This window comes from Polypterus senegalus, chromosome 9, assembly GCF_016835505.1.
Source record: "Polypterus senegalus isolate Bchr_013 chromosome 9, ASM1683550v1, whole genome shotgun sequence".
NCBI lineage: Eukaryota > Metazoa > Chordata > Cladistia > Polypteriformes > Polypteridae > Polypterus > Polypterus senegalus.
In genome coordinates this window covers 116581661-116597908 of record NC_053162.1, presented here as the reverse complement: position 1 = coordinate 116597908, position 16248 = coordinate 116581661, and the positions used below count along the sequence as shown (strand labels likewise).

The 16248-nt window shown below is 39.0% G+C and overlaps 1 protein-coding gene across 1 annotated transcript in view; it reads left to right on the top strand.

Moving 5' to 3' along the window:
* wdr59 (WD repeat domain 59) overlaps window positions 1-16248 on the top strand; it is a 300882-nt gene that overhangs the window by 122562 nt on the left and 162072 nt on the right. The window contains exon 15 of the mRNA XM_039763605.1: window positions 9260-9355. Within this exon, the coding sequence (XP_039619539.1) occupies window positions 9260-9355 (96 nt within the window). The remainder of the gene's footprint in view (window positions 1-9259; window positions 9356-16248) is intronic.

Below are 16248 nucleotides of genomic sequence, written 5' to 3'. Positions count from 1 at the left end.
AAGGTATTGGAAAATTCTTGCTGTAAAACATTAGTTTGACTCTTTAACTTAGACATTTCATTATTTGAAGCCTCAGTTATTAATAACATTAAATCCAGGGAACATTTATTAAGTATAGCAAAATACCCGCGCTTGGCAGTGGAGAAGTAGTGTGTTAAAGAAGTAATGAAAAAGAAAAGGAAACATCAGCAAAACTCAGCAAAAAAAGAAACGTCCTTTTTCAGGACTGTGTATTTCAACAATGATGTTTTAAAAATCCAAATAACTTTACATATCTTAATTGTAAAGGGTTTAAACAATGTTTTCCATGCATGTTCAATTAACCATAATCAATTAATTAACATGCACCTGTGGAATGGTCGTTAAGACCTTAACAGCTTACAGAAAGTAGGCATTTAAGGTCACAGTTCTAAAAACGCAGGACACTAAAGAGACTTGTCTACCGACTGTGAAAAACACCCAAAGAAAGATGCCCAGGGTCCCTGCTCATCTGCATGAACATGCATTAGGCATACTGCAGGGAGGCATGAGGACTGCTGATGTGGCTAGGGCAATAAATTGCCATGTCCGCACTGTAAGACGTCTAAGACAGCGCTACAGGGAGACAGGAAGTACAGCTGATCATCCTTGCAGTGGAAGACCACATGTAACAACACCTGCACAGGATCGGTACATCCGAATATGACACCTGCGTGACAGGTACAGGATGACCACAACAACTGCCCGAGTCACAACAGGAACACACAATCCCTCCATCAGTGCTCAGACTGTCCGCAATAGGCTGAGAGAGGCTGGACTGAGGGCTTGTAGGCCTGTTGTAGGGCAGGTCCTTACCAGACATCACCAGCAACAACGCCGCCTATGGGCACAAACCCAGCTTCGCTGGACCAGACAAGAGTGGCAAAAAGTGCTCTTCACTGATGAGTCACGGTTTTGTCTCACCAGGGGTGATGGACGGATTCGTGTTTATCGTCGAAGGAATGAGCGTTACACCGAGGCCTGTACCCTGGAGCGGGATCGATTTGGATCGATGGCTAAGGCCATTCCCCCCAGAAATATCCAGAAACTTGCAGGTGCTTTGGTGGAAGAGTGGGGTAACATCTCACAGCAAGAACTGACAAATCTGGTCCAGTCCATGAGAAGGAGATGCACTGCAGTACTTAAAGCAGCTGGTGGCCACACCAGATACTGACTGGTACTTTTGATTTTGAGCCTCCCTTCATTCAGGGACACATTGTGAAACATTTTTAGTTTATGTCTTATGGTATTGACTCTTTTAGTGTTCATACAAATATTTACACATTAAGTTTACTGAAAGTAAAAACAGTTGAAAGTCAGAGGACGTTTCTTTTTTTGCTGAGTATATATATATATATATATATATATATATATATATATATATATATATACACATACATACTGTACATCCATACACAAACAAAAATTATATATATCTATCTATCTATCTATCTATATATATATATATATATATATACATACATACATACAGTGGTGTGAAAAACTATTTGCCCCCTTCCTGATTTCTTATTCTTTTGCATGTTTGTAACACAAAATGTTTCTGATCATCAAACACATTTAACCATTAGTCAGATATAACACAAGTAAACACAAAATGCAGTTTTTAAAAAATAACCTAACTGTGGTGTATCACACCTGAGTTCAATTTCCGTAGCCACCCCCAGGCCTGATTACTGCCACACCTGTTTCAATCAAGAAATCACTTAAATAGGAGCTGCCTGACACAGAGAAGTAGACCAAAAGCACCTCAAAAGCTAGACATCATGTCAAGATCCAAAGAAATTCAGGAAGAAATGAGAACAGAAGTAATTGAGATCTGTTAGTCTGGTAAAGGTTATAAAGCCATTTCTAAAGCTTTGGGACTCCAGCGAACCACAGTGAGAGCCATTATCCACAAATGACAAAAACATGGAACAGTGGTGAACCTTCCCAGGAGTGGCCGGCCGACCAAAATTACCCCAAGAGCGCAGAGACGACTCATCCGAGAGTTCACAAAAGACCCCAGGACGTCTAAAGAACTGCAGGCCTCACTTGCCTCAATTAAGGTCAGTGTTCACGACTCCACCATAAGAAAGAGACTAGGCAAAAACGGCCTGCATGGCAGATTTCCAAGACGCAAACCACTGTTAAGCAAATGAACATTAGGGCTCATCTCAATTTTGCTAAGAAACATCTCAATGATTGCCAAGACTTTGGGGAAAATACCTTGTGGATGAGACAAAAGTTGAACTTTTTGGAAGGCAAATGTCCGGTTACATCTGGCGTAAAAGGAACACAGCATTTCAGAAAAAGAACATCATACCAACAGTAAAATATGGTGGTGGTAGTGTGATGGTCTGGAGTTGTTTTGCTGCTTCAGGACCTGGAAGGCTTGCTGTGAAAGATGGAACCATGAATTCTACTGTCTACCAAAAAATCCTGAAGGAGAATGTCCGGCCATCTGTTCGTCAACTCAAGCTGAAGCAATCTTGGGTGCTGCAACAGGACAATGACCCAAAACACACCAGCAAATCCACCTCTGAATTGCTGAAGAAAAACAAAATGAAGACTTTGAAGTGGCCGAGTCAAAGTCCTGACCTGAATCCAATTGAGATGCTATGGCATGACCTTAAAAAGGCGTTTCATGATAGAAAACCCTCTAATAAAGCTGAATTACAACAATTCTGCAAAGATGAGTGGGCCAAAATTCCTCCAGAGCGCTGTAAAAGACTCATTGCAAGTTATCGCAAATGCTTGATTGCAGTTATTGCTGCTAAGGGTGGCCCAACGAGTTATTAGGTTCAGGGGGCAATTACTTTTTCACACAGGGTCATGTAGGTTTGGATTTTTTTTCTCCCTAAATAATAAAAACCATCATTTAAAAACTGCATTTTGTGTTTACTTGTGTTATATTTGACTAATGATTAAATGTGTTTGATGATCAGAAACATTTTGTGTGACAAACATGCAAAAGAATAAGAAATCAGGAAGGGGGCAAATAGTTTTTCACACCACTGTATATATATATATATATATATATACACACACACATTATATCTATCTATATATATATCCAGATACCAGATAGGTATGTAATAGATAGATAGATACTTTATTAATCCCAAGGGGAAATTCACAAAATCCAGCAGCAGTATACTGATACAAAAAAAAAAAAACCAATATTAAATTAAAGAGTAATAAAAATGCATGTAAAAACAGACAATAATTTTGAATAATGTTAGCATTAGCAGTCTGTCACTAAAGCTACTCCTCTGCCTGAAGATGACACTGTTCAGTGGATGCAGTGGATTCTCCATGATTGACAGGAGCTTGCTTAGCGCCCGTCGCTCTGCCACAGATGTTAAACTGTCCAGCTTCATTCCTACTATACAGCCTGCCTTCCTAACAAGTTTGTCCAGGTGTGAGGCTTCCTTCATCTTTATGGTGCCTCCCCAGCACACCACAGTGTAGAAGAGGGCACTCACCACAACCGTCTGGTAGAACATCTGCAGCATCTTATTGCAGATGTTGAAGGACGCCAACTTTCTAAGGAAGTATTGTCGGCTCTGACCTTTCTTACATAGTGTATCAGTATTGGCAGTCCAGTCCAATTTATCATCCAGCTGCACTCCCAAGTATTTATAGGTCTGCACCCTCTGCACACAGTCTCCTCTGATGATCACGGGGTCCATGAGGGGCCTGACCATCCTAAAATCCACTACCAGTTCCTTGGTCTTGCTGGTGTTTAGGTGTAAGTGGTTTGAGTCACACCATTTAACAAAGTCTTTGATTAGCTTCCTCCCGCCCACTCCTAATGCAGCCCACAATAGCAGTGTCATCAGTGAACTTTTGCACATGGCAGGACTCTGAGTCGATGTTGTATATCTGATGTATATAGGCTGAACAGGACCGGAGAAAGTACAGTCCCTTGCGGTGCTCCTGTGTTGCTTTCCACAATGTCAGATCTGCAGTTCCCGAGAAGCACATACTGAGGTCAGTCTTTACGATAGTCCACGATGCCACCAGGTGTGAATCTACTCCCATCTCTGTCAGCTTGTCCCTAAGGAGCAGAGGTTGGATGGTGTTGAAGGCGCTAGAGAAGTCATAAAACATAATTCTAACAGCACCACTGCCTCTTTCCAAGTGGGAGAGGGATCAGTGTAGCATATAGATGATGGCATCCTCCGCTCCCACCTTCTCCTGGTATGTGAACTGCAGAGGATCAAGGGCGTGGCGGACCTGTGGCTTCATGTGGTGAAGCAGTGGCCGCTCCATGGTTTTCATCACATGTGACGTCAGAGCAACTGGCCAGAAGTCATTCAGCTCACTTGGACGTGGTACTTTTGGGACTTGGGTGATACAAGATGTTTTCAAAAGCCTCTGGACTCTCCCCTGTTCCAGGCTCAGGTTGAAGATGTGCTGTAGAGGACTCCCCAGTTCCAGCGCACAGGCCTTCAGCAGTCATGGCGGTACTCTATCTGGACCCAATGCTTTGCTGGCACGAAGTCTCCTCAGCTCTCTGCTCACCTGCGCTGCTGTAATTGTTGGTGGGGATGTCTCTACTCTGCTGGTATCAGCAGAAGGATGATTGGAGGATGCAGTACTCCGAGGTGAGAGTGGGTTAGGGTGGTCAAACCTGTTAAAGAAGTTGTTCATTTGGTTTGCTCTCTCCACGTCTCTCTTGATGGTGGCATCCTGCTTCGAGCTGCAGCCAGTGATGATCTTCATCAAATCCCTCTTCCTTCATGCTGTTATTCTGCAACTTCTGCTCCAGCTTTCTCCTGTACTGCTCCTTCACCGCCCTGAGCTGGACTTGGAATTCCTTCTGCACGCGCTTGAGCTCATGCTGGTCAACGCCTTTAACACTAGAATTACCAGAGCCTACGAAAAATCTCGTAAATCCCACCTTAAATCGCTTCTTAAAATCATTCACAGCTTTCCACCAGCTGCTTTTGTCATCTAAATGTGCTGATAAAAATCAGGCTGCAAGCAGCCGGCTATTCCATCCACCCACTGACTTAGAATGTGCACAAACTTCTCCCAGCTCATGCCTTGATTGATTTTCTGGGAGTGAAATGGAGTTTTAGACTGGAAATAATAGATCGTTGTTTGGAACACACGCATTTCATGTCTGTTCTGTTTCTACAGTAATCTGTGTCAACACATTGTTAAAACAGAAACGTTTTTTATATTCTACTAGTAGATGACAAAATGTAGGCGGAAACTATATAATGTATGAAGCCTGAAGTATCAAACAAATACTTTCACAAAAGGTACAAATCTAACACAATTGCGCTTTTATTCAAAAATATAACTGCAGAAACAAAAAGCCGCCTTAACATGCGACATTGACACCAGTTTATTATGAGTGCCTCCGTAGCGCAATAGAATCAGCTGCCGACTGGGAATCAAAAGGTCGCGAGTTTGATTCTGCACCACTCCGTTTTGAGAAGTAAACTGCGCTTAATCTTACTATTTTAGAATAAAAACATACATTTTATTTCAATCTGTAACAGCTGGTGTAATTTATGATACTTCTTAAGGTTAGCTTTGTTTTTTTGTTTTTTTAAGTCAGTTATATTATCTCAGCCGCGTTCACGAGCCTGCAGGATCTGCAAGGAGGAATGGCAGAGGATCCCCAAATCCAGGTGTGAAAAACTTGTTGCATTGTTCCCAAGAAGACTCATGGCTGTATTAGCTCAAAAGGGTGCTTCTACAAAATACTGAGCAAAGGGTCTGAATACTTAGGACCATGTGATATTTCAGTTTTTCTTTTTTAATAAATCTGCAACAGTTTCAAAAATTCTTTTTTTTTGTCTGTCAATATGGGGTGCTGTGTGTACATTAATGAGGAAAAAAATTTATTTAAATGATTTTAGCAAATGGCTGCAATATAACAAAGAGTGAAAAATTGAAGGGGGTCTGAATACTTTCCGTACCCACTGTATTTACATAGAGAGCGAGTCCTCCTCCTTTCTTCTTCCCGCTGGTATTTGCGTCTCTGTCTGCTCTAACTGTGCTAAACTCGGGTAGCTCCACGTAGCATCTGGGATGGTAGTTGTTAGCCATGTTTCACTAAAACACAGCAAACTGCATTCTCTGTGGGTTCTGACATTTTTCACCAGCACGGCTAGTTCATCGATCTAACCCTAATGCCCTGTTGTATGATTCTTTAATAATTTTTTAATTATAACCGCTGTCCACAAATCTTTGATACAATTTTCTAGCTTGAGACGAGAATTTTAACCTGTTCGAACAAATCTTACGATACCTCAAAAATTGTAAAATAGGAAGATTATTTATCAAGGCTCTAGGATGATCATTTGACCCCAGGGGAAAGTTATTCCTATCACTAGGTTTCTGGTACACCCTGCAAATAAATTCAGTATCTGCATCTTCCACTAAGTCATCAAGGAAGGTAATCTGCTATTTAATGTAGTTTAGTGTAAATTGCAAATTCGTGTCACACTCATTTAAAAAGATAGTTGGAGCACACCCTCCAGTCTCCCTTTTTAAAAATGTGGTCCACCACCCCAATCTGCCACTCCAGAGGTACAGTTCCTGATGAAATTAAACAAATCACCAGGACCTTGAAATCAAAGAATTCACCAGGACCAGATAATATTTATTCTCGTGTTCTTAAGGAGGCTAGTGAGTACATATATAAACCATTGACACATATTTTTAGGAAGTCACTGTGCACTGGAGAGATTCTGAATGAATGGAAAATGGCAGGTATCATCCCATTATATAAAGTGACAGGGCAGATCCAAGCAAGTATAGGCCAGTAAGTTTAACATGCATCACAGGAAAATTAATGGAAGGAATTATTAAGGATAAGATTGAGAAACACATGGCAAGGACAAGAGTTATTCTGAACAGTCAGCATGGGTTCAGAAGAGGGAGTTTGTGTTTTACTAACATGCTGGAATTCTATGAGGAGGCAACAAAAGGATACGATCACAGTGGAGCTTATAATAGTATTTATCTGGACTTTCAGAAAGCATTTGATAAGGTGCCACATGAGAGGTTGGGCATCAACTTAAAAGAAGTGGGAGTTCAGGGTTATGTTTTTAGATGGGTGCAGAATTAGCTCAGACACAGGAAGCAGAGGGTGATGGTGCGAGGAACCTCATCAGAACTGACCGATGTTAAGAGTGGTGTTCCACAGGGGTCAGTGCTAGGGCTGCTGCTATTTTTAATATATATAAATGATTTAGATCGGAATATAAGTAAGAAGGTGGTTAAGTTTGCAGATGATACCAAGATAGGTGGATTAGCAGATAATTTGGAATCCGTTATATCATTACAGATGGACTTGGATAGCATACAGGCTTGGGCAGATTGGCAGATGAAATTTAATGTCAGTAAATGTAAAGTATTACTCATAGGAAGTAAAAATATTAGGTTTGAATGCACAATGGGCGGTCGGAAAATCAAGAGTACACCTTATGAGAAGGATTTAGGAGTCATAGTGGACTCTAAGCTATCAACTTCCCGACAGTGTTTAGAAGCCATTAAGAAGGTTTTGCAGCCAATGTTAGGATATATAACACGATGTGTGGAGTACAAGGAGGTTATGCTCAACCTTTATAATGCATTGGTGATGCCTCATCTTGAGTACTGTGTGCAGTTTTGGTCTCCAGGCTACAAAAAAGGACATAGCAGCGCTAGAAAAGGTCCAGAGAATAGCGACTAGTCTGATTCCAGGGCTACTGGGGTTGAATTATGAGGAAAGATTAAAAGAGCTGAGCCTTTACAGTTTAAGCAAAAGAAGTTTAAGAGGTGACATGATTGAAGTGTTTAAAATTATGAAGGGAATTAGTACAGTGGATCGAAACTTGTATTTAAAAATGAGTTCATCAAGAACACAGGGACACAGTTGGAAACTTGTTAAGGGTAAATTTCGCACATTATTACGTTTTTCTTTACACAAAGAACGATAGACACTTGGAATAAGCTACCAAGTAGTGTGGTAGACAGTAAGATGTTAGGGACTTTCAAAACTCGACTTGATGTTTTCTTGGAGGAAATAAGTGGAAAGGACTGGCAAGCTTTGTTGGGCTGAATGGCCTGTTCTTGTCTAGATTGTTCTAATGACCACACAACCTTGAAAAGTTGTGTCCACTATATCAGTCCAACAATATCCAGAGCCTTCAGCATTTCTTGGAGGATATCATACTTCCTCTGGGCTTTGCTACTGCAGTTTAGCTTTACTACATCTGTAACCTCCCTCAGGGATATAAGTAGCGATCCCACATTAGTATGTGGCTCAGCCTCCTCCATAGAGGACGTGTCCAATCAGGTTCAGAAGCTCCTCAAAATGTGCCTTCTACCGCCATACAACATCTTTACTCTGGGTTAGAACTTCTCCAGCCTTGCTGAGAACAGTATGGGTAAATTCCTGCCTTCTCTTTCTGAGTTTGCCTGATGGTATGCCAGAACCTCTTTGAGCCTGATTGATAGTTGTGTTCCATGGTCTCTCTTTACTCCTCCCTCACTCAGGTTTTTGCTTCCTTGACTGTTATGGCTATAGCCCTTTTGCACTGTTGGTACCTTTCTGTTGCTGCTTTAAGGATCTCCCGTGCTGACCATACACAGAAGGTCTCATTTTTCAGCCTAATGTCATCCCTCACCTCTGGTGTCCACCATTTGGTCCTTGGGTTTCCACCCTGAGAGGCACCTATGACCTTCAGACTAGAGCTCTTTGCAGCCACTTTCTCAAGACAGGCAAGGACCATTTGGATTCTGTCTCCAAACCCCCTGGGATTTGGGAAAAGCTCGTTTGGAGACTGGAGTTGAATGTCTTCTGAACATGGGTCTCCCCCAGACATTCCCTGTCCACCGTCACCACTCACTTGGGCTTTTTATGTCTGTCCAGGTTCCTCCCCCACCATCTGACCCAACTTATCATTAGTCTATAAGTTTCATTTCAAAGGAACAGTATAAACTCATGCATCTTTACTACAGTTCTTGTTATAGCGTAAAAAAGCCTGTCCTCTTTTACTTCTTCATTTTGGCATTTTACCCATTTTCTACTTGGTTGTGTAGTAATACACATTCAGAAATAAATATTTTGGTGTTTGGAGATAAACCGCTGCTGTATTGTTCTTAACCCAGACTTTCCTCTTTGTCTTTTGAAAACTTTTTTTCCCCAGTTTCATTGACTTCTTGAGTAAATGTTATCTCAAATTAACAATTCTGTTAGAGTTTTTTTTTCACTTTTAGTTTTGTAATTCAGATTTTAAAGGACACATCCCTTCAGAAAGTGAAGAGAAATCAGAACTGCTTGGAGCCTTGTGTGAGACAGCTGATGTCTTGTCTTGAGTCATGTCTGGTGAGCGCTAATTGCTTTTGTAACATTTTTTTAGTAGGTAGTCATTTGTAGTTGTCTGTGATAATATACCAACCTGTTTTGATGAGAATGAGGTGCATTTAGAGCACTTTGCACCTACAAATCCTTCAAAGCTTATGCGTTGCTTTATTAATACCTTTAAAATGTTAATGCTATATTATAAATTGGCCATCCCACATTATTACATTATTTTCCATTTACAGAAATTGCCCTTAGTTGTATGTTTATGCTTAAAATGTTTGCGTTATTTTTAAGCAGAAAGTATTTATTTGGAAATAGTTGTTTATGCTTAGGATAGTTACTCAGGAGCAGCTATAGCAGATTGAAATAAATTATAATTTTTAAAATTTCTTTTTTCTTTGTTGTCTGCTTTGATTTAGTTGACAGAAGAATGCTTTAATCAAAGATTAGTCATTCAGCCAAATAAAATTAATCTTTTTCACATTTTGTGCTTTTCCTAAATGTATGGTAAATTTGCTTAAATCTTATATATGTATTGATCTTTTAAACTAAGTTGTACCTTTATTGGATAAAAGCTAGATTTTTGGGGAGAAAATGTCTCAGTGTTCCTTCGCAGATTTAATCAGTATAAACATGATTGTTTTCTTTGTTGTCTTTTTATAATAAAGAATAAAACAACATTGACTTTTACCAGTTGTTAATTCAATATTGACACATAAACATTTAGATTTACATTTTTAATGGTCTGTTTGGAATTTTTTAATGAGAATATTGCAGTTTTTGTTTTTGAAATTTGCAGTAGGATTTTCTTCTATTACAGTTTTTGCCCGTTGAACACATTTTGCAAAACTTGGTTCATCATGTCAAAACTCTACACACAAGTAAATAAGAAACAACACTGGGAAATAAACCATTCACATCTATGTCAAATTGAAACTCTGCTATCAAAACCTAACAATCCTTTGTCAAAATGTCATTCTAATGATACCCACTTGCATCATATGAATACACTTTAAAATCAGCAGCAACACACACGTCTACTTTATATAAAACACTGCAGACTTTTGTTTGCACTGTTTTTATTCAGTTCCACAGAAGGCACGTTTTCACAACACCTAAAAAATGAAATACTAAATACTGTACATTATAGTCGTGTACTTTACAGTACAGTAAAATTAGTTAAAGCAAAAAAAAAAAACAAACAATACACTACTGTAAACACAGAAAAACATAATTGTGCGTAAGTGGCCTTATGGATCCTGCCGTCTGTTGGGGTCTGGCCACAGGATCTCATCAACATCACAAGCAATGTCTTCTCTCGCTAAGCATCGGGGAAAATATCCCCTTGTGTGCCAAATCCATCCATGGATGTCAGTGTCTCCGCAGGCCTGTTCCATTGCCTGCAGAAGAGGCATGCTGGCATGTTGTTGGCGGTCATATACGCGCCATCTCCGAGCAGAAAAAAACTCTTCTATTGGGTAGAGAAATGGGGAGTAAGGGAGCAAGCACATAACTTCAAATTGATCATGGTTGGTGAACCAGTTCTGGACGATAGCAGCTCAATGGAAACTGACATGATCCCAGACAACAACAAACCTGGGCTGCTCTGGTCTGTTCTGTACAACTACATCATGAAGTTCATCTAGAAATGTGGTTATGTGTTGCACATTATAAGGACCCAGTTTGGAATGATGGTACAGTAGCCCTCGGAGGCTTATGGCGGCACACAATGTGATATTTCCCTGCGCTACCCTGGGACGTGCACAATCGCCCTTCGGTCAAGTATATTACGTCCCTGTCATCTACTTTTGCTAAGGTTGAATCCAGCCTCGTCAATGTAAATAAATTCATGAGGCTGAGCAGCTCCATCCATGTCCAAGATTCTCTGCAACGAAAAATACATATTGTGGATGGCATTACTCAAAACACACAACTACACTACTACACATACAGAACTGCCCCACCCCACCACACAGGTATCTGTGTAGCTTTCTGAATATATCTATGTGGCACTAATCCAATGGTACTTATTCAGCTGTTACTGGACTGCACCCATTCTGTATTGTAAATGTAAAGGACTGTAACACTTACCTGTACATATTCATGTCGAAGTCCTTTTGACCCTGACACTGTTCCTCTCAAATGGGACCCTGTAGAGTCGCTTCATGGTAATGTTGTGCTTTACCAAGATGCGTCTGATAGTGGTAATGCTTACTCGATTTATGTTGTTGAATACCTGTCTATCTTCAAGTATTTGTTGCTGTAGCTGGTGGAGACGGATTGCATTGTTTGCTCTGACTAGGTTCACAATGGCAAGTTCCTGCTTTTGGGTGAACAGGCATTGGCGTCCACCCCCAGTAGGTCTTCTAGCCATTCTGTAGAAAAATGCAACCACAAATTGTTATTGGTTTGCATCTTTTTTACAGTACTGTATATACTGTACTTTACTGTGTATACCATACACATTACTGAAACATCTCAACACATTATCATCGTATGTTTCACAAAACTACCACTTTTGTTCAAAAAGGAGCATTAGCCACCCTGAAATACAGTACATGTGATATGGCAATGTGATATGATACAGTACTCTACTCTAGAGTAAATACTCTAGATACAGTCCGAGTGGAGAAGAGAGTTGAAGACATGCCTGTTTTCCAGTCGGAATGTCCTTATTATGGATGAAACTGTGAAACGGCTTAGATTAGGGTGGACTCTATGTCCAGTTTCCTTCATAGTCAGGCCATGGTTTATGACATGGTCCACCAAAGTTGCTCTTATGTCATCAGAAATAATGGTCCTTGCATGGCCTCTTCGACCACGTCCTCCTCTGTGTCTCTGTCTTCCTCTTCCTCTACCTCTGCCTCTAGCTCTCCCTGCTTCCATGCTTGCAAAGTTCTCAAAATGGCTTAAGTGAGGTCTTTTTTTACCTGGCTGATTGGTGTTGCGTTTTGTAGGTATTTTCAATTGCCCAATGTGTTTTGTATTTTGAATAGAAGTGTTTTCCCAATTGTACCCCGAGATTTCATTTTTGAATGAAGTGTCTTATGTATGAAATTGTGTGTAGTGTGCAGGAGTATGTGTTTTGTAGAAAGATGCGAGTGTGTTGCAGAATTGCAACTAAAGTGCAAAGCAGCACTTTTGTTTAAGGTATGGTTACACTTTGTTTAAGGTATAGTAACAACAACTTCAAGTTATGTTACTTTAGTTTAAGCATGTGTCTATAGTGTTCAAGCAATGAGTAAAAACTGTAATACAGCTTAAAATAACTGGGTTATTGAGTACAGACAGATATTTATTGTGATCAGCTGGTATTAGATCTGGAGGATGACTGTCTAATCTGCACTGTTAGGTTATTGTTCTATCAATGTTCTTATATAATTAGTCAAATTTGGTCTTCTGAAATACCAGAGCCTCAATTAGGTTATTGTTCTATCAATGTTCTTATATAATTAGTCAAATTTGGTCTTCTGAAATACCAGAGCCTCTCCCAGAAAAGAGGAAATTAACAATGTTAAAAATACACACGCAGAATAATAATAACTAGTAAAATACCCGCGCTTCGCAGCAGAGAAGTAGTGTGTTAAAGAAGTAATGAAAAAGAAAAGGAAACATTTTGAAAATAACGTAACATGATTGTCAATGTAATTGTTTTGTCACTGTTATGAGTGTTGCTGTCATATATATATACAGTAATCCCACGCTATATCGCGCTTCGACTTTCGCGGCTTCACTCTATCGCGGATTTTAAATGTAAGCACATCTAAATATATATCGTGGATTTTTCGCTGGTTCGCGGATTTCTGCGGACAATGGGTCTTTTAATTTATGCTACACGCTTCCTCAGTTTGTTTGCCCTGTTGATTTCATACAAGGGACACTATTGGCAGATGGCTTAGAAGCTACCCAATCAGAGCATGTATTACATATTAACTAAAACTCCTCAATGCTATAAGATATGCATCCCACGTGGAGCTTGATTGTTTGCTTGTCTCTGCCTCTATCTCACCCTCTCTGACATTCTCTGCGCCTGACGGAGGGGGTGTGAGCAGAGGTGATGTTTGCACAGAAGCTGTTTGCCTAGTGGATACGGACGCACCTCTAAGAAATGCTGCTTTATCACGGTTCTTCCAAAAGCACACTTATTGATTTTTTGATGATTTGCTTTAATCGCTCTCTCTCTCTGATGTTCTCTGCACCTGACGGAGATGTGAGCAGAGGGGCTGTTTGCACAGAGGCTGTTTGCTTAGAAGATACTGACGCTCCTCTAAAAAATGCCGCGGCAAACTTAAAAGCACATGTATTGATTTTTTGATTGTTTGTTTTTCTTTGCGAGCGCTCTCTCTCTCTCTCTCTCTGAAATTCTCTGCTCCTGAAGAGAAGAAGATCTATTTACATTCTTTTAATTGTGAGAAAGAACTGTCATCTCTGTCTTGTCATGGAGCACAGTTTAAACTTTTGACTAAAGGGTGTTATTTCATGTCTAGAGGGCTCTAATAATGTTAACAGTGTGGGAGAGTTTATAAGGGCTTAAAATATATACAAATAACCATACAAACATATGTTTTCTACTTTGCGGATTTTCATCTATCGCGGGGGTCTGGAACGCAACCCCCACGATCGAGGAGGGATTACTGTGTATATATATATACTAGCAGAATACCCGCGCTTCGCAGTGGAGAAGTAGTGTGTTAAAGAAATTATGAAAAAGAAAAGCAAACATTTTAAAAATAACGTAAGATGATTGTTAATGTAATTGTTTTGTCATTGATATGAGTGTTGTTGTCATATCTATCTATTTATATATATATATATATATTTATATATATCTGTATATATATATATTTATATATATCTGTATATATATATATATATATATATATAGCAAAATACCTGCGATTGGTAGCAGAGAAGTAAAAGAAAAGGAAACATTTTAATAATAACGTAACATGATTGACAATGTAATTGTTTTGTCATTGTCATGAGTGTTGCTGGCATATATATATATATATATATATATATATATATATATATACATATACACACAGACACATATATAAACATATATATATAAATATATATATATACACATATATATACACAGTTATATATATATATATACATATACACACATACATATATATATACATATATACACATACTGTATATACACACACACATATATATACATACTGTATATACACATATACATATCTACTTATATACTGTATATACACATATATATATATATACAAATCTACATATATATATCCACATATATATATTAGGGGTGGGACTCGATTAAAAAAATTAATCCAATTAATTAGAGGCTGTGTAAGAATTAATCTTGATTAATCGATGTAATCATACACGTAAATTTGCCCCAAATCGCAAATTTTTTTTTAATTTAAAAGTGTTTTAGTGGGCGACAGAATCAAATAATAGACATGGACATGAATATTGTAAACTGAAGCTGTTTTAATTTCTGAAAAAAAAAGCCTTTAAACTGCATTTGAATTCAAAACAGAAACAAAAATATCATCCCTGGTTAAAATTGGGCAGACTTAAAAATAAAGTGGTAGTTTAAGTACTTTAAGTAGATTTTCAGAATAGTATTGTCTTTAAATAATAATAACCAAAATTTCAACATAAAGTGCAGTTTTTCTTCTTAAAAAAATAAGTCAGAAACATAAAAGGTAATTTGACCAACTTAATCTTTAAACTCTGAGTAACATTAGCCAAAATTATTTTGTACATTAGGCTAAAACAGTGTGATCATTGAACATTTTGTAATTAGATGTAATTAGAATTACTAACGGTCACGGAAGTCCAATGATCCCCAGTAAGAGCCACAAAGTCCGCTTTCTGTAATGCATCTAATTTTGCTTGCTTTTCAGTGTGCACAAAACCATGCTTTTATCAAGGCTTCGGGGAAGTCGAAATGATCAGTCGTAGGAGCGCTTTATTCCGACTCTAACATTTTTGTAGCTGTGATGTGTGCATCAGTGTAATGGATGTACCAGGAAATCATGCATTGACAAAAGTTCCCGTTTGCTTGGAATTGAAAGTGTGATTAAATCGTTATTTTTAGCGCGTTATGGAGTACATGCATCGAAGCTTCTCAGCTGTGCTTGTGCTAATAAAGGGAAACATTTTAAAAATAGCGTAACATGATTCTGCGTTAACCTAATATTTTTCATACGTCCCAAACCAAGGAGATCGAAGGTAAAATGAATGGGTAGCGCGTACATACTCAGTGCATCCCCTCTCGGGAATCGAACCTCGAATGTCGGCGTAGAGGCTTAAGACTCTACAATTAGCCACAGCGTGTGGCTTGTCTATGCTAGAGTATGTACTGTAGATCGGGTATATATATACATTTATATATATACCAGCGTATCGCAGTGGAGAAGTAGAAGTTATGAAAAGAAAAGGGAACATTTTAAAAATAACGTAACATGATTGTCAATATACAGTAATTGTTTTGTGAGTGTTATTGAATGTTGCTGTCATCAAGGATTTGATTATCATTATTTGTTTCAATCAGGGTCGTATTTGTGCGATGTGTTGTGTTCAAGTTACATTCCGTGTTTGTCAATCGTTGTAAAGATAAGAGGTTTCATTCATCGATTAGTTTCTTACTGCATCAATAAACAGCTCGTCTTCCTCTTTATCTGAGATGTGACAAACTGCATGCACGGGTTTTTTTACACTGTCTTCCTTTAGCGGGACATTCACTTTTTCCACCGTGTGCTTTGTTTCGCAGTAGCTGCACTTATGAATATGATTCTATGTATCAGGCGCTTCATATTTTTTGCTGCCTTCTCAATTATGTAATTCGGTTTTTGTTCAGCACTCTTTGGAACTGTTGCTTTTTGTCTGTGCACTGCGTCAGTTCACGTGAGCCGCTTGGT